General features: G+C 44.4%; 1 protein-coding gene across 23 annotated transcripts in view; it reads left to right on the top strand.

Moving 5' to 3' along the window:
* The window catches only part of TENM2 (teneurin transmembrane protein 2), a 1162025-nt gene that overhangs the window by 1135866 nt on the left and 2548 nt on the right, over window positions 1–23611 (top strand). For all 23 annotated transcript variants that reach the window (XM_070569063.1, XM_070569066.1, XM_070569065.1 and 20 more), the window contains 3 exons: window positions 8842–9138; window positions 11022–12636; window positions 22308–22438. In XM_070569063.1, the coding sequence (XP_070425164.1) occupies window positions 8842–9138; window positions 11022–12636; window positions 22308–22438 (2043 nt within the window). The remainder of the gene's footprint in view (window positions 1–8841; window positions 9139–11021; window positions 12637–22307; window positions 22439–23611) is intronic.

Here is a 23611-nt window from a genome sequence, read left to right as displayed (position 1 = left end):
ACTACATCAAACTAAAAAACTGATGCACAGCAAAGGAAGCCATAAAAAAATAAAAAGGCAACCTACCAAATGAGAGAAAATATTTGTAAATCATATATCTGATAAGGCATTCATATCCAAAATGTATAAAGAATTCATACAACTCAATAGCAAAAAAAAAAAAAAACCCAAACAATCCAATTAAAAAATGAGCAGAAAATCTGAATAGACATTTTTCCTAAGAAGACCTACAGATGGCCAATAGGTACGTGAAAAGATGCTCAGCATCCCTAATCATCAGGGAAAGGCAAATCAAAACCACAGTGAGATATCTCCTCATACCTGTTAGAATGGCTATTTTCAAAAAGACAAGGAATAACAAGTGTTGGTGAGGACGTGCACTGTTGGTGGGAATATAAGTTGGTGCAGCCACTATGGAAAACACTGTGGAGGTTCTTCAAAATATTAAAAATAGAATTACCATATGATCCAGCAATTCCATTTCTGAGTATTTATCCAAAGAAAGCAAAAACACTAACTTGAAAAAGTATATGCACCCCGATGTTCATTGCAGCACTATTTACAACAGCCAAGATATGGCAACAACCTATGTCCATCAAAGGATGAATAGATAAAGAAGATATGATGTGTGTGTGTGTGTGTGTGTGTGTACACATTGGAATATTATTCAGCCATTAAAAAAAGAATGAAATCTTGCCCCTGTGAGAACATGGATGGACTTCAAGGGCATTATGCTAAGTGAATAAGTCAGACAGAAAAAGACAAAGATCATGTGATCTCTGTCATATGTGGAATCTTAAAATACAAGCTTATAGATACTGAGAGCAGATGAGTGGTTGCCAGAGGTGAGGAGTAGGGGGTGGTAAAAATGAGTGAAGGAGGTCGAAAGGTAAAAAAACAAATAAAAAGAAACAAGCAAGAGCTCAAATAAAATAACCTAACTCTGTGCCTTCAGGAACTGGAAAAACAAGACCATCCTAAACCCAAAGTTAGCAGAATGAAGGAAATAATAAGCATGATATCAGAAATAAAGGAAATAGAGAACAGGAAAACAGAATAGAAAAGAATAACCAAATCAATAGTTGGTTCTTTGAAAAGATAAACAAAATTGACAAACCTTTAGCTAGACCAAGCAGGGGAAAAAGAGAGGACCCAAATCAACAAAATTATAAATGAAAAAGGAGACATTACAACTGATACTACAGAAATACAAAGGATCATAAGAGGCTACTATGAACAACCATACACCAACAAACTGGACAACCTAGAAGAAATGGAAAAATTCTTAGGAAAAAGACCTACCAAGACTGAATCAGGAAGAAGTAGAAAATCTGAAACAGAAGAAATACTAGTAAGGAGATGGAGTCGGTAATAAACATCTCCCAATGAAGAAAAGGCCATGACCAGATGTATTCACTGGTGAATTTTACCAAATTTAAAGAGGAATTAATGCCAATCCTTCTCAAACTCTTCCAAAAAATTGAAGAGGAGGGACCACTCCAAAACTCATTTTACAATGACAGCAATACCCTGATCCCAAAACCAGAAAAGGACACTACTGGAAAACTACAGGTCAATATCCCTGATGAATATAGATGCAAAAATTCTGAATAAAATACTAGCAAATTGAATTCAGAAGCACATTAGAAGGATCATTCACTATGATCAATTGGGATTTATCCCCGAGATGCAACTATGGCTCAACATATGTAAATCAAGCAATGTGATACATTAAATTAATAGCATGAAAAAAATTGTATGACCATCTCAATAGTGCAGGAAAAGCATTTGACAAAATTCAACATCCATTCATAATAAAAAAAAACTCTCAACAATGTGGGTATAGAAGGAATGTACCTCAACATAATAAAGGCCATATATGACGAGTGCACAGCTAACATCATACTCAATGGTGAAAGGTTGAAAGCTTTTCCTCCAAGGTCAGGAACAAAACAAGAATGCCCACTCTCAGCACTTCTATTCAACATAGGCTTGAAGTCCCAGCCACAGCAGTCAGGCAAGAGACAGAAATAAAAGGCATCAGAATTGAAAAGGAAGAAGTAAAATTGTCTCTATTTTCAGATAACATGGTTTTATATATAGAAAATCCTAAAGACTCCATCAAAAAACTGTTAGATCTAATCAATGAATTCAGTAAAGTTGCAGGATACAAAATTAACATACAAAAATCAGTAGTGTTTTTATACACTAACAACAAATTATCTGAAAAAGAAAACAATCCCATTTACAATAGCATCAAAAATAATAAAATAGGAATAAATTTAACCAAGGAAGTGAAAGATCTCTACTCTGAAAACTATAAGACATTGATGAAAGAAATCAAAAAATACACAAATAAATGGAAATGTATCCCATGTTCACGGACTAGAAGAATTAATACTGATAAAATGTCCGTACTACCGAAAGCCATGTGTAGATTCACTGCAATCTCTATCAAAAGTCCAATGGCATTGTTTTACAGAAGTAGAAATAAAAATCCTAAAACTTACATGGAACCACAAAAGACCCAGAATAGCCAAAGCAATCCTGAGACAGAAGAACAAAGTGAAAGGCATCATACTTCCTGATTTCAAGCTATATATAAAGCTATGGTAATCAAAACAGTATGGTATTGGTATAAAAACAGATAAATAGACCAATGGAGCAGAATTGAGAGCCCAGAAATAAACCTTAGTATATACAGTCAACTAACATTTGACAAGGGAGCCAGGAACACTCAGTGGAGAAAAGACAGTCTTTTCAATAAATGATGCTGGGAAAAATTGGATATTCACATGTAAAAGAATGAAACTAGACCCCTATCTTACACCATTCACAAAAATTAACTCAAAATTAAAGACTCTAATTAAAGACTCTAATGTAAGACTTGAAACCATAAAACTCCCAGAAGAAAAGCATAGGAAAAAAGCTCCTTGACATGGGTCTTGGCATTGATTTTTCCTAATGACACCTATTGCACAAGCAACAAAATAAAAGATAAATAAGTGGTGGATAAAGAGAACAGATTAGTGGTTACGAGAGGGGAAGGGTGTTGGCAGGTGGGTGAAAGGAATATATATGGTGATGAATAAAAATCAGACTATTGGTGATGAGCATGATGCAATCTATACAGAAACCACTAAGTAATAATGTACACCTGAAATTACACAATGTTATAAACCATTATGACCTCAATAAAATAATTGAAATAAATAAGTGGGACTACATCAAACTAAAAGCTTCTGCACAGCAAAAGAAACAATTAACAGTGAAAAGACAATCTATGGCATGGGAAAAAATATTTGCAAACCATATATCCGATAAGGAGTTAATATCCAAAATGTATAAAGAACTCATATAACTCAATAGCAAAACTACAAGTAATCTAATTTAAAAATGGGCAAAGGACCTGAATAGACATTTTTCCAAAGAAGATTTACGAATGGCCAGCAGCTACATGAAAAGATGATCAACATCACTAATCATTAGGGAAATGCAAATCAAAACCACAATGAGATATTATCTCAAGACTATTAGAATGGCCATCATCAAAAAGATAAGAAATAACAAATGTTAGCAAGGATGTGGAGAAAAGGGAACTTTTATGCACTCTTGGTGGGATGATAAATTGGTACAGCCACTATGAAAAACTGTATGGAGGATGCTTGAAGAATTAAAAATATAGTTATATGATCCAGCAATTCCACTTCTGGGAATATATCTGAAGAGCTATCTGCACCGCCACGTGCATAGCAGCATTATTTACAATAGCCAAGACATGGAAACAATGTAAGTATCTATTGGTTGGATGAATGGATAAAGAAATTGTAGTATATATATACAATGGAATATTATTCAGCCATAAAAAAGAGGAAATCCTGCCATTTGCAACAACATGGGTGGACCTTGAGGACATTATGCTAAATGAAATAAGTCAGAGAAAGACAAATAATATATGATCTCACTTATATGTGGAATCTTAAAAAAAAAAAAACAACTCATAAAAAGAGCTCAGATTTGTAACTACCAGAGGCAGGGGGTGGGAGGAGAGGGATTTGGAGAAAGGTGGTCAAAAGGTACAAACTTCTAGTTATAAGATAAATAAGTACCAGGGGTGTAATGTACAACATGATAACTATAGCTAACACTGCCGTATGATACATAGAAAAGTTAAGAGAATAAATCCTGAGAGTCCTCATCACAGGGAGAAAAATGCTGGGTTTTCTTTTTTTTCTTTTGTGTCTACATGAGATCATAGACGTTAACCAATCTTACTGTGGTAATCATTTCACAGTCATGTGCCACACAACAGCGTTTCGGTCAATAATGGATCACATTTGCTACGGTGGTCCCATGAGATTAGTAAAATGTAGTCTAGATGTGTTATAGGCTATACCATCTAAGTCTATGTAAGTACACTCACTGTATGATGTTCACACAACGATGAAATTGCCTGATGCATTTCTCAAAACGTATCACTGTCGTTAAGTGAGGTATGACCCTATGTGTAGGTCAAATCATTGTGCTGTACACCTTAAACTTACACAGTGATGTATGTCGATTGTATCTCAGTAAAACTGGGAAATTTTTTTTAAAGTTAACTCAAACCAGTGTTATAACAAAATCCCGTTCCCAGGGGTACGTGAATTTGGGAATCAGATCCCATCTTAAATTATCAATAGCTCATGGTTAGCACCTGTGACTTCTTTATGGTTGGTGCACCCAGGCCAGAGGTGAGAGGCCTTGTCAGCTCTAAATAGTAGCAACAAACCCACATGGTGGCAGTCAGACGTTGGGGACCCGTCTTTTGTACTTGTCCACTATTCAGTTCTTTCTGCAACCTCAGCACCCTCACATACTAATACAGTTGTTACAATGATAGTCATGCTTACAGACAGGCATATCTCAGAGAGATTGCAGATTCGGTTCCCGACCACCACAGTAAAGCAAATATCACAATAAAGTGAGTCACATGAATTTTTCAGTTTCCTTGTGCATATAAAAGACATATTTACACTACACTGTAGTCTCTTAAGTGTGCAATAGCATTATGTCTAAAAAACAATGTACATGCCTTAATTTAAAAGCACTCTTTTGCTAGAAAATGCTAACCATCATCTAAGGCTTCAGTGAGTCATAATCTTTTTGCTGATGGAGTCTTATTTATAAAAAACAATATCTGATGGGGCCGGTCCAGTGGCGCAGCGGTTAAGTTCACACGTTCTGCTTCGGTGGCCCGGGGTTTCCCACCTCGGATCCCAAGTGTGGACCTACACACCACTTGTCAAGCCATGCTGTGGCAGGCATCCCACATAAAGTAGAGGAAGATGGGCATGGATGTTAGCTCAGGGCCAGTCTTCCTCAGCAAAAAGAGGAGGATTGGTGGCAGATGTTAGCTCAGAGCTAATCTTCCTCGGAAAAAAAAAAACCAACATCTGCAAAGTACAATAAAGCGAAGCACAATAAAATGAAGTATGCCTGTATATGATTTACATGTTGGTCTCTCCCATGATTACATGTTAGTATATATTCATGTATACACAGATACATACATATATGTACATATATACACACACACACACATATGATTATATTATGGTTTTATATATATATATGTGATTTGCCTGCTGGACTCTCCCAGGTAACTGAAGACAGGGCCTTATATCACACAGTGTATTTTAACTGAGAGTACACGTCAGCATCACGCAGCCCTGTGGGGCTGATGCAGCACCTGTGGGGTCGGCCCAGCAGCGGTGCTTTGAGAGCGCATCCCAGGTGGCTTAGAACTGCACGCCTGATGGAGAGGCAAGCGGGGAGAGGCAGGACAGCTTAGGGGTGAAGACAGTGAGCTCGGGGTTAGGATCCTGGCTCCACCACTTCCTATTTGTGTAAGCCTGAGCAGGGCGCTTCAACCTGTCTGCGCCTTGCATGTAAAATGGAGATAATAATAGTGCTTGCCTGGGAATGCCGTTGTGAAGATTAAACAAGATAAAACAAGGCGGTGCTGGAAACAGGCTAAGCCCACCCCAAATTCTCGGGACACACGGCTGTGTTGGTATTGCTCACCCTTGCGTTCCAGAGCAGGCACCACACCTGACATTAACAGAGATTTAATGTTCAATAAATAATAAATGCACTGGGGCATATTAGCAAAGAGAAGCAGAAACGGAAAAAAATAAGGCAAGGGAAGGAGGAGAGAAGGATGACCGAGAAGATGGGAAATACATAGGCATGATGGAGGGTCTCCAGCAGTTGGCTCAGGAAACCCTGAAAATCCTTCCTCGTGGTCGCCGCATCATTCATTCTGCCAGTGGAATGTTGGTGAGGTCTTGAACTGAAATTCTCAAACATGTAGTTTCGAGAATCTTATCTTGGTAGCCTTCTGCAGTGGTCCCAAATGAAGCCAGCCGACATGGCCCAACTCCTGTTTCCAAAGGAGATGATCTTTCTGCCCCCAGCTGTGCTTTGCTCTGGATATGGTGACTCTGATTTGGGATCAAGAGCCCCAATAATTCTGACAGCATTAAATTTTGGACCTGTTAAAAAAAAAAAATCCCACCACTCTCCCTTTGCCTTCTTGACTGTTCTTCCCAGTTGCTGCAAGTTTGAGGATATGAATCTTCCACTGGAAGTTAGGTTTCCTTATAATCCCAAGAACTCGCCACCTTTGTTCCTGTCTCCATGCTCTGGTGCTTGCTCTTTTCTAAATGTTCTATCCCCTTCTCTCTGGGATGACTCCATAGCAACAGCAGTAGTTTGGGGAATCCAGTAGTCCAGGGTTCAAATCCAGCCTCTGCCACTTGTCTAACTGTGTGACCCCCTCTGACTCAATTGCCCATATCTAAAGTAATTTCTACCTCTGTTGTGAGAATTAAACTGGGATCAGGTTTGTAAAGTACCGAGCACAGTACCTGTCAAAGCCTCAGGGACTCGTTTCAGTTTAGATGCGTTTCAAATGCTAAGTAACAGAGATTAGAAATAACAAGAGTCTAAACAAGAGATCGGCTTATTATTTTTTATGACCTAAAAGGAGTCTAGAGGTAAGAAATTCGTGGCTGGTAGGGATGCCCAAAGAAGACACCTAGAGCAACAGGGATCTAGACTCTTTTTCTCTGGATAAGCCATCCTCCTCGAGGTTTCCATCCTCAAAGTCACCCCATATTCACAAGGTGAACGCTGGAGCTCCAGTAATCACATCCACATTCCACTGAGAAAAAGGAGGAAAGTGGGACGAACAAAAGGGTGCGTACTTCTTAGCTGAGTCAGCTTCCTTCAGGGTTCCCGGAAAACCCAGCCAACAACCACCACTTACATTGTGTTAGCCACCCCTGGCTCCAAAAGCAGCTGTGAAACGTAGTTCTTTACCTGGCTACGATGCTGCTCCTCAGAATACAGGTGTCTGTGGTATTAGAATTATCCCTCATCTTCCCACAAAGCTGCAACATGGAGCCCTCATGGGCTGTGGCCATGCTGTACAGTCTCTTCCTCATTTGACACATCTCAGGGCACTCAATGCATATATAGCACAGGAAGCAATAAACCTGGTTAAGTGTCTAAGTGGCTAACTGGTTGAAGTCTAAAAACCGAAGTTCCAGACCAATCCTACCACTTCATTGCTGTGTGACCTTGAGCAAGTATCTAACCTCTCTGGTTCAGGATGAGTTTCGTCATTTATCAAGTGGTCTTTGTGAGCATCAAATCAGATAATAGATGCAAATTGCTTAACACAATGCCTGTATATACTAGCCCTCAGCACATGTCAATGTTACTATTACCATCCTCATCATTATTGTCATTAAGTGCTAATGAGTTATTAGGGTACGGTGAGGAAATAACAGACATCTCTCATACCTCTTCCTTCTGCCTGTCTACATCTTCCCTCGCCTTCAGCGCTCACCCCAGGGACATCTGGATTTGCATCAGTTATGTTGAAAGAGCCTGGGCTGAGCTGGCCTCATTTTATTCGCTTCCTGCCATCCACTCAATGAATCTCTGAATCTTGAGAGTCCTTCTCCTGTGCCCCTAACCAGAGTCTAGTCCCCCAGCTCTGCCTTCTGGGACAGGCTCTCTTCTCTCATCAGATCAACGTCTAAATAAATATTAAATTATGTCTGGTTCCGCTATTCCTTTCAACTCTAAGTACATCAGTTCTTCCCTTTGTCGGAATTCCCCAGCCCTACCGAGGTCTCCCCAGTGATGTCTTGCATCCTTGACGGTGGCAAGATTTCTCTCTAGATGGAAGTAAAGAATCCACATAGGAGTGAGCCTTATAGGCCCAGATCTCTGTAAAATATGGATTTCTAGGACTTCCTCCCCACCCCCCTAGGGACCTTTCACTTGAGGCTTCAGAAGAAATCTTGGCACCTGCTCTTAAAGATCATTAGCTACTCAGCCGATGATGTGACATAAAAGGCTTATAATGTGCAAACATACAAAGTCTCTTGCCCCCCAGGGTGGCCAGGCAGGGCTGTCAGAACCCCAGGGTCCAGGGATGGCTATGTAATCTGTGCACTGCACAGTGTTCTACAATATGATGACACCCCTTGTCATTGTGCAGTGCACAGCCTACATAACCGTTCATGGCAGCCATGCCCAGATCAGTCATCTCTGACCATAAGCAGCCTCATTTCTGTATTCTAGTGCACCCTACAAATATTGCCATTTTCTATGTGTACCATTGGTGTAAAGGAGTTTAGAAAGCACCACCCTGAATAACTTCAGGGTTATTTCTTCTTCCAACACATACTTGTGCCCTGGCCATGCTAGCCATGTCCTCCGTAGGAACCTGAGCTAACACGTCCAGGTGCCATCTTTCACACCAGACCCGTTGTGTTTTCCTAGGTGCATGGTAGAAATCTTTTGTCCATTGACTACGACCGGAATATTCGGACGGAAAAGATCTATGATGATCACCGGAAGTTCACTCTGAGGATCATTTACGACCAGGTGGGCCGCCCCTTCCTGTGGCTCCCCAGCAGTGGGTTGGCAGCCGTCAATGTCTCTTACTTCTTCAACGGACGGCTGGCTGGCCTTCAGCGCGGGGCCATGAGCGAGAGGACGGACATCGACAAGCAAGGCCGCATCGTGTCCCGGATGTTTGCCGACGGGAAGGTGTGGAGCTACTCCTACCTGGACAAGGTGGGTGCTGCCGCCGTGGCGTCCTTTAATTCGCGCTGCTCTTTGTAAGCTGACCTGATGCGCTCTGCTGTAAGACGTTTTAACATCTTTAGTTGACCCTGCAAGGGCTTCCCTCACGCTCCCATCCTCACTGGGAGGGAGGAAATCTGAAGGACAATGTTATTCATAGCTCAGCACCATTACCGTGAAAAGCAAAAAAAAAAAAAAAAAGTGCTAGACACTCAGAAATGGCAAAAAGGATGGATTATCTGATTTTATTCCAAAAAAAAAAAGTGCTGTTGAAGGGGCCAGAATCATCCCACTGGCAGCATGGCTGGTCATTACTGTGAACTGGAAACGCAGTGATTCATTTCTGCCTTGCCCGAAATTATGCCATCAGGGTAGGGAAATTTGCCTAAAACTCTTTAAACACACAGAGCAGCACCCTCCTGCTTGGCCTGTTGGCTGCACCAGCCAACAGATTCTCTCTACGTAATTCCCTGTGTCCAAAACTGCCAGATTTAGGTCTCTGTCAGAAAAGGTCAGGTTGGAGCCGCAGTATAAAGAGATCCTGGGGCCAGCCTGGTGGCATAGTGGTTAAGTTCACATGCTCTGCTTCGCCCGGGGTTCATGGGTTCATATCGTGGGCACAGACCTATACACCACTCATCAAGCCATGCTGTGGTGGCATCCCACATGCAAAACTGCAGGATGATTGGCAACAGATGTTAGCTCAGGGCTGATCTTCCTCACCAAAAAAAAAAAGATCCCTTTGGGGCACAAGACAAAGCTTTTGAAGACTGCCCTAGTCATCTAGCTCAGCTTGGGCCTCTCACCTCGACTCACCTTGACACAGGTCCATTTCTATTTCTTCCTTTCTTGCCTCCTCATTATAGCAGTCACTTGCAGAGCTGTTACCCCCTCTGCAAGAGACGGGCTGCTGTGCCTTTGGTCCTTCCTGAATATTGTTCTCATCATGCCATAAAATACTAGGATGGTTGACCAGGGGAGGCAAGAATCTCCCAATTGCCTCAATTGTGAGGCCATTATTTTCCCAAAGAATCAATGATTCTAGGTTATTGAATCTTTTCAGTAGCTTCTAAATGGAGGACGTGCTTTCTTTTTAGATTTAATCAAAGATGGCCAAAAGAAAGTGTGTGTGTTATACCTGTTCTCTGCTGAGCCAGTGGTAGTCATTTCTAAACAGCCTCAGGATTTCTTGTTATTGAGCCTAGAGGCTAGGTCAATGCCTCTCACCTTAGTCCTTCAAGCTTTTGCTACTCAAAGTATGGTGCAAGCAACATCAGCAGCACCTGGGAGCTTGTTACAAAAGCAGATTCTCAGGCTGCCTCCCTCACTATCCCCATGCCAAACTACTGAATCAGAATTTGCCTTTTTTTTTTTTTTTTTTTTGGTGAGGAAGATTGGCACTGAGCTAATGTCTGTTGCCAATCATCTTCTTTTTGTTGCTTCAGGAAGATTTTCCCTGAGCTAACATCTGTACCAATCTTCCTCTACTTTCTATGTGGGATGCCACCACAGCACAGCTTGATGAGTGGTGTGTAGGTCCACGCCCAGGATCCCAACCCTCAGGCTGCCAAAGTGGAGTGCGCAAGCTTAACCACTATGCCAGTGGGCTGGCCCCAGAATCCGCCTTTTAACAAGATCCCTGGGTACTTGACATACACATTACAGTTTGGGAAGCACTGATCCAGGCAGCCACCATGATCCATCAGAGTTGGCACACCCAATGACATCAATCTACTCGTTATCTCTGGTCTAAACATCCCCATCCTTCATGGCTTTTGAATTGACATTTAGGGAAATGGAATAAATTCTGTCCATTTGAGTGCTTAGTCCTAAAGAGCTAACTCATGTGTTCCCGTCCCCTTTCCTTCCTCCAGTCCATGGTCCTCCTGCTTCAGAGTCAGCGTCAGTACATCTTTGAGTATGACTCCTCTGAGCGTCTCCATGCCGTCACCATGCCCAGCGTCGCCCGGCACAGCATGTCTACCCACACCTCCATCGGCTACATCCGCAACATTTACAACCCGCCTGAAAGCAATGCTTCGGTCATCTTTGACTACAGTGATGATGGCCGCATCCTGAAGACGTCCTTTTTGGGCACTGGGCGCCAGGTATTCTACAAGTATGGAAAACTCTCCAAGTTATCAGAGATTGTCTATGACAGTACTGCTGTCACTTTTGGTTATGACGAGACCACTGGTGTTTTAAAAATGGTCAACCTTCAAAGTGGGGGCTTCTCCTGCACCATCAGGTACCGGAAGATTGGCCCACTTGTGGACAAGCAGATCTACAGGTTCTCCGAGGAAGGTATGGTCAACGCCAGGTTTGACTACACCTATCATGACAACAGCTTCAGGATCGCAAGCATCAAGCCCGTCATAAGTGAGACTCCCCTTCCTGTTGACCTCTACCGCTATGATGAGATTTCCGGCAAGGTGGAACACTTTGGCAAGTTTGGAGTCATCTATTATGATATCAACCAGATCATCACGACCGCTGTCATGACCCTCAGCAAACACTTTGACACCCATGGGAGGATCAAGGAAGTCCAGTACGAGATGTTCCGGTCCCTCATGTACTGGATGACAGTGCAGTATGACAGCATGGGAAGGGTGATCAAGAGGGAGCTAAAACTGGGGCCCTATGCCAACACCACTAAGTACACCTATGACTATGATGGGGATGGGCAGCTCCAGAGTGTGGCTGTCAATGACCGCCCAACCTGGCGCTATAGCTATGACCTCAATGGGAACCTCCATTTGCTAAACCCAGGCAATAGTGTGCGCCTTATGCCCTTGCGCTATGACCTCCGGGATCGGATAACCAGACTCGGTGATGTGCAGTACAAAATTGACGATGATGGCTATCTATGCCAGCGGGGTGCTGACATCTTTGAGTACAACTCCAAGGGCCTCCTAACGAGAGCCTACAACAAGGCCAGTGGGTGGAGTGTCCAGTACCGCTACGACGGTGTGGGGCGGCGGGCTTCCTACAAGACCAACCTGGGCCACCATCTGCAGTATTTCTACTCCGACCTCCACAACCCGACTCGCATCACCCATGTCTACAATCACTCCAACTCGGAGATAACCTCACTCTATTATGACCTCCAAGGTCACCTCTTTGCCATGGAGAGCAGCAGTGGGGAGGAGTACTACGTTGCCTCGGATAACACGGGGACTCCCCTGGCTGTGTTCAGCATCAACGGTCTCATGATCAAACAGTTGCAGTACACAGCCTATGGGGAGATTTATTATGACTCCAACCCTGACTTCCAGATGGTCATTGGCTTCCATGGGGGACTCTATGATCCCTTGACCAAGCTGGTCCACTTCACTCAGCGTGATTATGATGTGCTAGCAGGACGATGGACCTCTCCAGACTATACCGTGTGGAAAAATGTGGGCAAGGAGCCGGCCCCCTTTAACCTGTATATGTTCAAGAGCAACAATCCTCTCAGCAATGAGCTGGACTTGAAGAACTACGTGACAGGTGAGGACTTTGCCACCTCAGTTGGGCAGTGGCTCCCAGTGGGGTGGTTGTCCTGGTAGACTGTCGGGAACTCTGAAAAAAGGTCTTATCTCTGACGCTAGGAGAATCCTGGAGAGCTGTAAACACCGCACAGTACGGTATCTAGAACAGTCAAATGGCAGCAGCATCAGGTCTGTTTGAAGATGCCCTGACCATTTTCAAGTCCCTTCAGTTGAAATAACTTTTAAAAGAGTCCTTCCTACCCTAACAGAGGAAAGAAGCCTTATAAAGGGGGAAAGAGTGAGACTGTGGTGTCAGAAATACCTGGTGCAAGTTCTCTCTCTTCCATTTATAAGCCAGAGGACCTTGGGCTAGTTGTCCAATCTCTCTGAGCTGTAGTCCCCTTCTCTGTGAAGGGCTCTGATAAAGCCACCCCATAGAGTGACCACGAGAAGTATATGAACTTCTGTAGGCAAAGTCTAGCGTCTGGCACTTAGACAGTGCATGTTCACAAAAGGTTATCTGCTCATGTTATTAAGATGATCACTACTAGTGAAGCAATGAGTTAGCCAGGTTCTGAGATGACTAAGACCCAGTTGTTGATCTCACAACCAGGCTGGTAAGATACAAATACAAATAACCAATGATAAGGCAAAGCAGAATTAAGTCTGTGCTGCCATATAGCTGTCTGTTCAGTTATTTGTTCAACAAGCGTTTATAGAATGTTGTCATGCTGGATTCTTGGGATATAATGGTGAACAAGACAAACACCCTTCTCTCAAAGATGCGCATGTGTGTGTGTGTGTGTGTGTGTGTGTGTGTGTGAGATGACTTCAGATTTGAAAATTTTTGACATAGAACAGAAAGGTCCTTGTCAAATTGGGCCTGAGCATGAAAGGGATCTTGGTTGGCAGAAATGAGCTCAAAGCTGAAGAAAAGCTATGAGCAAAAGTCAGAGGACATAGGAAGTTGTAGAGGGGATATAGATAGAGGGGTCAACAAAGGCAAATAATCTACTTCCTCATGTTAAGTGAGAAATTGGTAAAATGAGGGTCCCTGTCCATTCCATCCACATCCATCTCCATCCATCAGCCGTTCACCCATTCAACAAATATTTTCACAGCATCTAACACATACTAAGTACTTAGATGCAGTAGAGAGCAAGATAAAGTCCCTGTCCTCAGAGGAAAAAAGCAAAGAAATCAGGATGGATGGATTGACAGATAGATGGATCCAAAGACATCAACCTTCAGCAAGGAAGCCACTGCCACCTCACCTGTCCAGGCATTGGAGAAGAGCAACAGTGGGGACTCCAAGTCCAAGGCCCCTCAAATTCCAGGAGACTCACAGCTCTTGGCCAGGCCTGGGAGGCATCAAGCCCAAAGGGCCCCTACCCTGAGGTAACTGGTGTCACTTGTCCATCCCCAAGATAGAGAAGGAAGCAGCAGCTATCTGGAGCACAGCACTGCCCTTGATGTCCCGTGCTACAGAAGAAATAGATGACCTTAAAGATCAACTTGCAGCGAAGCTGTGCCTCACTGACAAGTTCCAGAGCATTTGAAGTTGAACCCAGCATCCCCCTACAACTGAACCAGCTGGTACCTTTTGAGCCAGGAGCCATGGCCAAGCCCGTTCCCTCCTGTTCTTCCCCATGTACCTTATCAGGAGGCCAGGCCATGCTACTCTGCCAGGGCTTCCTCTCTTCCCCATGGCTTAGCATGACTTTTGTCCCCCAGGTCACTGCAGTTTCAAGACCTCTCAGGAAAACACACACACACACACATATGTATATAGTTCCAGGTAACAATAAGTGCTATGAAGATAAAATAGGAGAAGGGGTTAGACAGAGAGTGATGGGCAGTGTCTCCTTTATTTAGAGTGCTCGCAGAGGCCTTTCTGAGGATGTGGCATGTGAGCAAAGACCTTTATGAAGGGGGAGGGAGAGGAAGAATATTCCAGAGAGAGGAAGCAGTGTGAATGGGGAGGCAGACCATGCCTATCTTAGCCATGCGAGAAGACTCCCCTCATCCTGCAGAATGTGCTTCCCAAAGCGCCCCTTGGCACTGGATGCCTTAGAGATGAATCAGCCAGAGGCAAATACAAAGAAAGCCCTCCTCGTGGGCTGACAGACACCTAGAGCTGCCAAGGCCCAAACACAGCCATTCACAGAGCACAGTCAACTCACCCCCTCAGCTACTTTCCTGGTCCTCCTGAAAAGGGAAAGAAAAAAAAAAATCAGCAGAGTTTTCTGAATAGCAAGATGGCTTTCCTCATTCCAGCGCTTCATGGAGGCTCAGTAAATGGGAATCAAATCAAGTTGAACTAAGTCCAACAAAATCGAATCCCAAAACCATTTGAAAGAGTCTAAAATAAAAGGTGGTGTTCGAGGAGCCGCGTGCATAGCACTGATGTCTGAGGTGGCAGCTGGGGAGAGGGGCGCTGGGTAGAGAAGAGAGTCAGACCAGGCACCAGTCCACACCTGCTGCCCGTTCAGGGAGGAGATGACCCCTGGAGAGTGGACCCCAGCAGAGAACACCAAATCATTCTCCGCTCTGCGAATGTTGGCTAATCTGTAAACCCATCTAAATTAGTCTTAATTTGTCACTTAGGAGACAGCAGAGTGGTTGAACTTGCCACTCACAATTTAAGCAGAAGAAGTAATTAAGATGTAGTGAGGAGGAATGCTGAGAACAGAACCTTCTCTCTCCGGTGCTCAAAAGCATCATTGCTGTTTGGAGACAGAGCTCTCTGAAAGCAGGAGGCGGCTCCTGAGGCTGGAGGAGGTTCTGTTTCCCCCAAGAAGGCTGGCACAAAGGGGAGCAGTGTAGAGTACCCGGGAGGAGCTCCAGGACGCCCGGGTTGGAACAGAGGTGTAGCTGCCCAGAGCGGGTGAAGCAGTCCAGAAGTGGCTCCTCCCGCTCTTGGGCTCCAAAGCAGCACCGTTTTTAACAGTTATTTTTTAAGGTAATATATTGATGATTGATACATCCGTGATAAAAAGTTATTAGAGGAAAGGATGTAAAAGACAGACAGGGAGACAGACTCCCTTCCAAACAGCCTTCAGCGCTCCAGTCTTCTCTGCTTTTAGCAACGCAGGAAACTCCTCGGTCCTGGACAGACCAGGACCTTTGCCAGACCCGAGCCTGGCCTGTCCTCAGTCCGGTTCCTTATGATGTTAGCACCTGAGTAAATCTCAAGACACCAGTCCTGGGCTTGCCAATCACTTGCTGTGTAACTTCGACGAATGTCTTAATCTTTCTGAGCCTTAGTCTCTTCATCAGCAAAATGGTGATAATAGGGGCCGGCCCAGTGGCGCAGCGGTTAAGTTCGCACATTCCGCTGCTCGGCGGCCCGGGGTTCGCTGGTTCGGATCCCGGGTTCGGACATGGCACTGCTTGGCAGCCATGCTGTGGTAGGCGTCCCACGTATAAAACTAGAGGAAGATGGGCACGGATGTTAGCTCAGAGCCAGGCTTCCTCAGCAAAAAGAGGAGGACTGGCAGTAGTTAGCTGACGGCTAATCTTCCTCCAAAAAAAAAAAAACAAACAAAAATTGGTGATAATAATAGCGCTTACCCCATGAGGTTGTAAAAAGTAGATGAATCGTGAGGTGTAAAGCGCCTTGAACAGCTCGAAGGCTAATAAATGGCAGGAACGTGTGTGTTATTTATAAGCAGCTATGGACTTGGAGACAGGAGTTTGCAGATGAAGAATGGAGACGTCATCGTTACGTAATTTTCTGGGGAATGTGGGGTGGGGTCTCCAGATCTGCCCTGAAACAGGTCCACACTCTGCTCTGAGTGGCATTGCTGGGGCAAACCGGAAACCCCAGACGCATTTTGAGTCAAGCGAACCTCCTAGATGTCGCCCACAAGGACTCCTTTTTTCTCCCCACCCCTTCTCCCTGGTGGTTTTGGGGTCACAAATCCCAGGCATACGTGAGCACATAGTCAGATTTTGTGGAGTTTAATTTCCCCAAGTGAGGAGGAAGGCACAGCCTCCTTCTCACATTACCCTCTTCTCATGTCTACACTTAACACCTAAGATGCTGTGCTGACAGCGTTTTCAGAGAGAGCGCTTCGGTGGCGGTAGCAACATAATCACAGGCCGCGAGGAACAGGAGTGAGGAGTAATGAGCTATTAGGAGGGGCCACCTCGCCAGCTCCTGCCTCAGAGGCTCGCTCTCACAGATGGTTTAGGGAACCTGTCGAATAAACATTTCAGAATAGGTTTAAACTCAGAAACCAAGCCATGTTAGAAACTTTAAAAAAAAAAACGGTGGTGGGGCGGGTGGGGAGATGAGATGAGCTATTACAGTTCATGGGGGCGGCCATTAAAATTTCTGGTCTCAGAAGCAGGGATGTTCTTAACATCCACCCCGCCCCTCCCCGACCCCCCACTCCGGGTCTTAGGGAGGGATCCTTGCAGGGAAAAGATCAGGATGGGGAGAGTCTTCTGAGGGCAAAGCCCTCTCTTGCCTTTCTTGGGGTCCCCTCCATATCGTGTGTACCCCTGGTGGCAGACGGGATGGCTTTACATGGTGTGCAGATGGGGTGTTAAATAAAGGAAACACAGGTGGAGAAAGTCTCTCTTCAGAGCTCTTTATAGTAAATCTAGGAGAAAGTCCCCACTGGATGCTGGTATGTATTTAACACCTCATTGACACTTCTAATCTCCCTATTTTAGGGAGAAAGCAGGTCTAAGACTCCCTCAGTAGCAGGGAATAAAATCATGCTCTAATTTAATTGCATTGCTTTTTTTTCTTTGTTTGAATTTTACTGTTATTTTCTGCCTGCATCCAATGAGTCCACTTTCCCATTTACGGTAGTGCCAGAAGTTTCTTCTTTAAAACGGATTTACTGAAGTGGGAAAGGCAAATTTAGTTTTTAAAAATCAGGAAGTAAATACTAATACAGGTGATACCTGGATATGGCAAAACCATCGTGACGAGTGACCATGAATATCCAAAGTTGGGAAACCCACACTCTACAGCCCCTAGCACCCTTTTGGCACAAAACAGGTGCTCCGTAAATATGTGATTGTTGCTGAACTAAAGCTTGGCCTCTCTCTGCTTGATGCTGACACACTTTTTAAGGCAATTTCAAGCCTGTATTCTTAAAAGACTCTTAAATGGGCTATCACTAATATGTGTAGTTGGCGCAGGTTCAAGGAACCAGTCTGTGCCCAAGGCCAATGGCTGCACCATGGACCCCAGACTCCCTCTCATTAGAGGTTTCTTCTATGCCTGTATGTTTAGTAGCAAAGTCAACATTAAATCCCTCACGACAGGCCCAGGGCAGAGGGACCTACCTTCCTTAGCCCCTTCTGAAGTGTGTTCTCAGGCAGGGGCAGACAGCTCCTCTGTCACACTTACACTGCTCAGGGTAGCTTTTGCCACATGTGTTCGGTGTTCGTTCACTCACTCATTCATTCCATGGATACTTATTGAGCACCTGTTTTGTGCCAGGCATTCTTGTAGGGCTTGGGGGAACATCAGTGAATAAAACTGAATTTTAAACTCCCTGCCTGGTGGAACTTACATTCTGTGTGAAGGAGACAGACCATAAACAATAAATATAATGAATGCACAAAAGATACAGCATGTTAGAACGTGATTACTGGGGAGTTTTTTGAGGGGGCGGGGTTAACAGAGTAAGGGGACTTGGGATTGGGGCTGGAAATGGGGTACGGGTAATGGTTGGGGTTGGCTGTATTTCAGAGACAACAATTGAGCAAGATTTGAAAGAGGTAAGAGAGTGAGAGAGCCAGAAAATACTTTTAGGGAAGCATACTCTGGGCAGAGAGGTTACTGAGATGAGTGTGTACCTGGAATATTCGAGAAATAGCACAGAGGCTGGAGCTGAGTGAGCAAGGGAGAGAGTGGAGAAATGAGGTCAGAGAGAGAACATGTGAGGGTCCTTACAGACCATCAGAAGGACTTTGGCTTTTCATTGAGAGAAATGGGGCATCCCTGGAGCATTCTGAGTGGAGGAATGACATGGCCTGCTCCCTGTTTACAGGCTTGTTCTGGCTGCTGTGCTGATAAGGTATGTGGGGTAGGGAGGTGGAAGCAGGGAGGCAGCTAAAAGTCCAGGTGAGAGATGATAGGCCAGGGTTGAGGTGGCAGAAGTGGCGAGAAGTAGATGCAGATTCTGGATCTATTTTAAAAGTAAAAGTAAAGAATTTAACCATATGACCCAGCAATTCCACACCTACATATATATGCAAGAGAATCGAAAACAGGTTTTCAAACAAAAATTTTTACGTGAATGTTCATAGCATAATTATTTGTAATAGTAAAAAGAAAAGCGTAGACAACCTAAATCCCATTAACTGAGGAACGGATAAACAAAATGCAGTATATTCAGACAATGGAAGATTTTTCAGCCATAAAAAGGAATGAAGTACTGATACGTGCTACAACATGGAGTAACCTTGAAAGCTTGCTAAGTAAAAAAAGCCAGACACAAAAGGCCGCATATTGTAAGATTCCATTTATATGAAATGTCCAGAATAGGCAAATCCATAGAGACAGAAAGGAGATTAGTGGTTGTCAGGGGCTGCGAGGAGAGGATACTGCAGAGTGACTGCTAATGCATGTGACCTTTCTTTTGGTGGTGATGAAAGTGTTCTGGAATTAGATAGTGATGGTGGTTGCACAACATTGTGAATGTACTGGAAGCCGCTGAATTGTGCACTTTAAAATGGTTGAAATGATAAATTTTATGTTATGTGAATTTCACCTCAATTAAAAAAAAGGTAAGGATTTATCAATGTATTAAATGTGGGGAGGGAGAAAAAGGAGGAGGTCAGGGATCGTAGCTGGAAGGATGGAGTTGCCGTTACCTGGAATGGATAAGACTGAGTGAGGCAGGTTTGGTAATGAAATCTGTTGTTCAGTTTTGGATGTCAGTTGGAAATGTAATGAAATATACACGTTTGGCATTCAGGGAGAAGTCCAGGATGGAGATAGAAATTTTGGAGTCAGCATCAGCATATAGATGGTATTTAGGGCCCTAAGGCTGGATAAGATCACCATGTTTGCAAGAGTAGATTAGATAGAGTGGAGAAGAAGCTCAGACTGAGTCCAGGGAGTCCCATCATTAAGAGATCAGGGAAATGAGGAGGAATGAAAAAAGGACAAGGAGTGGCTACTAAAGGAGGAGAAGGGCAGACAAGCGAATGTATTGTCCAGAAGCCAAAAAAATAGAAAGGCAGGAGCGTTCAGCTTGTCAAATGCTTCTGATCGGTCAAATAAGATGAGGAATATGATCAACATCGGACTTAGCACCATGGGAATCATTCGTAACTTTGACAAGAGTGGTTTCGGTGGAGTAGTTGGAGGCAAAGCCTGATTGGAAAGAGGTGAATGGGAGACAATGAGTATAGAGAATTATTTTGAGTTTGAGAAGTTTTTGTAAAGGAGGGTGAGAAATAGGTAGGGGCTAAAGGAAGAAGTAAGGATAAGAGAGGAATTTTTTTAAGGTGGACATTTAGTAGCATGTTTTTATCCAGTAGAAGAAGGAATAAATTGATGACATGGGGGAGAGAGAGAGAGTTGCTGGAGTGATGTCCTTGAGTGAGCAAGAAAGGATGTGACCTAGTGCTCACGTGGAGGGTGACTTAGTTCATCCAGAGTAATAGGAGGAAGGCAGGGAATATGGGTACAGAGGCTGGGAAGCCAGTAAATGTGTTTAGGGAAATGCCCCTCTGGCTGTATCAGTTTTCTCGGCAGAGTAGGAAACAAGGTCAGCTGCTGGAGTGAGGAAGGAAAGCAGGTGCTGGAGGTTTTAGGAGAGAGAAGATGTAAAATCCCTCAGGAGAATGGGAGGATGGCTGCATGAAAGGGGGAATGTAGTCAGATTGTCAGGCAGCAGGAAGCCATAATTGGGGCTCACGGTTAGGAGTTCAAAGTGATACCAGTCAGCAAGGTAACATTCGTTTCTCCAGCCACATTCAGCTGCACAGGTACAAACACAGAATAGGTGAAGATTTGGATTTAACCAGAACTGGGGTTTCACCAAGCTAGTGTGATGAAGTGAGAAAGGGGCAAAGGATCTGAGAATATACACAAGGGAATGAATCTAATGATTGGCCATGGAATGTGGGCTAAGTAAGAAAAGAATAGAGACCAAGATGTTGAGGGATGGGGGGCAGGGGTAGTTTAGGATGGATCGAAGATCCTAGGGAGGGGAGAGGATCAGGGAGTATGGGTGTCAGGTTACAAAAAGGAGCAAACTAGAAAGAGTCCAGGTGGTGGTCAGATGGTGACATGCATGAAACTGAGATAATGGGGGGGTCAGAATTATAGGCGATGACAAGGTCCAGAGAATGAGCATGAGAGTGAGTAGGGTAAGGATCATCAAAGGAACTAAGAGGCCAGGATCTTGGAAGAGTCAATGAAATCACTTAGAATGAGTTCAGGAACAAAGATGGAGAGAATGACAGTGGAGCAGAAAAGCCTCAAGAAATGCAGGCGAGTGGCCCAGGGTCAGCAATGACTGCAACAAGCGCTTGCCCCTCCAGATCCTTCAATTTTAGGAGAAGAAGCAGGGAGGCCAGAGTCTTCAGAGGAAAGGGGGTTTCAGTTAGAGCCATTGAGAGGAGGCTGACAACATGGGGGGCTTTGCTGATGATGAATGAGAATTCCAGAGGGCCTGATGGAAGTGTTTTGGAAGGTGGGGAGAAGTGGAAAAGGGAGGTAACACGTGATATTGGGGTGCCTGTTACAAACAGAGATAAGGAGCATAAAGGTGTGAGTCCTGCTGGACTCTAGGCCAGCAGTGTGGGTGAGGCTGTGTTGCAAGGGATGAATGTCCAGGACTCTCTGTTGCTCAGTGTGGAAGGAGGCAAGGTGTCTGGGGGATACAGTCTTAGTCCAAGAGCCTGGACCATTCAGTGGAGAGTAGGACCTTTGGGGCAGGAGATATAATTCCCATTGTGAGGCATTCAATCTTGACCCCGGGCGAGGGAGGGGCAGTCTTACTCTGAAGATGCATAGCTCTCTCTTGGCCTTTCTTTGAAGAGTAGGCGCCTGAGAAATGTGTCTCAGGAGCTAGAAGACTCCGCATTCCATACACTCTTGGAACCCCCTTTCCATAATGAGCCAGCCTCAGTGCAGCACCCCACCCCCAAGATGTCCTGCACAGTGTTAATAATCATCACTTATCCATCTAGTTGGTCATTGTATCTCTGGCTTCTAACACATTGACTGGCCTACACTAGATGCTCCCTTAAACACTTGCCAAATAAAGGAGGTCATATTTATTGAGCAATCCATGCACCAGGCACTGTAACGAGCACTTTACATGGATTTTCTCCTTCGATCCTTACAACAACCCAATAAGATTGGTACAGTTATTGTCCCAATTCACATCTGAGGAACCTGAAGCTTCGAGAGGGGCAGGAACTTGCCCACGGTCACACAGTGAGGGGATTTGAAGCTAGGTCTGCCTTACTCCAGCACTGGCCTTCTAAGACACCACGTGCGGGTTAGTTGGAAGGACACCTACTTCCTAGAAACCACGTAAAGAAGCTCTGGGTCTGGAGCAGGAGACTTTCACAAGCTCTTGCCTTCTGCTCCTGTTGGACCGCACACCCAACCACCCATTTTATTTTATTCTTTCTCCAAGATCCTCTGTTGCTTTCCGTCCCTCATGATTTCAGAAATCTTTATTTTTGTTTCCACCATAGATGTGAAAAGCTGGCTTGTGATGTTTGGATTTCAGCTTAGCAACATAATTCCTGGCTTCCCGAGAGCCAAAATGTATTTCGTGCCTCCTCCCTATGAATTGTCAGAGAGTCAAGCAAGTGAGAATGGACAGGTAAGCGGAGGTTCCTGCCAAGAATCCGAATGATTGTCATCATTCCCTTTTGCAAACAGAACCACTGGGAGCTAAGGGCATGTCAGTAGAAGAGAAAACACTGGAGCTGGGTATAAAAGGTGCATGAAACGTTGTGACTTCCCAGGAAAGCAAATGTCAGTGCTGTCACTTGTCTGGCGCAGCACGTCTTTCTTCCCAACCTCAATTATTACCTTAATTGTAATATCATTATCTGTTCACTATATACCCTTGAGTCACTCCTTGATTAACAGCAGCACAGAGAAATCTAGCAGCAACTTACCATCTGCACTGCCTATAAGATCATAACCCTTTTGGCTTTTATGGGATGTAATAAAACCATGGTTTGCAGTTTCTGTCCCATTAAAGAACGTTTTTATGCCCCACATAAAACCTCAGCGTTTTATGGCCCAAATGTATACAGATTGAGTTTTCAGAACGTCATATGTGCTTGGGTCTTTCAGTGATGACGGAAGGGTGGTCAGTTTCAATTTGAGTGCAGCTGAGACTTCTGCCTCCGTCAGATGGGAGGAATGGGTACCACTGTCCAGAGAAACCCTGCTACAGAACCGGTTCTCAGCACTATAAAAATCTGAAAGGTCTCAGCTGCTCTGAATAATGGTCCAGACTCTATAACTAGAGAGAGGCAAGGAGGAGCTGCTGGGTAATTGAGAGCAGCATTTGCTCAGTCCTGCCCCTTGGGGACCACTCAGTGGATGAATAGCCATCATTTCTCTCATTTATCTAAGTGCCGTTACCTCCCAAACACAGCCTCTTCCATTATCCCAGCCTGTCCCCCAACCACCAATTGAGACAAGTTGTAATTTGTGAGTGGAGAACTCAAGGCCAAGGAGATAATGGTGATTTCGTCCCTCCGCAGAACCAGGGCTAGGATCCAAAGCAAATGACTCAAAGCCCAGGGATATTCCCTCTGGCTCATGAAGCCAGAATCTCTTAGCCTGGTGCTTCTCAAACATGAATATGCACACAAACCACCTGGGGTATCTTGTGAAGGTGCAGCTTCTGACTCTGCAGGTCTGGAGTGAGGTCTGAGATTCTGCTTCTCTAACAGGGTAGGTCCCAGTGATTCCTCTGCTGCTAGCCATACTTTGAAAAACAAGGTCTTAACCCAAGGAAGTTAATGAACATCCAGGG

This window comes from Equus przewalskii, chromosome 13, assembly GCF_037783145.1.
Source record: "Equus przewalskii isolate Varuska chromosome 13, EquPr2, whole genome shotgun sequence".
Classification (NCBI taxonomy): Eukaryota; Metazoa; Chordata; class Mammalia; order Perissodactyla; family Equidae; genus Equus; species Equus przewalskii.
This window is presented reverse-complemented; position numbering and strand designations above follow the sequence as displayed.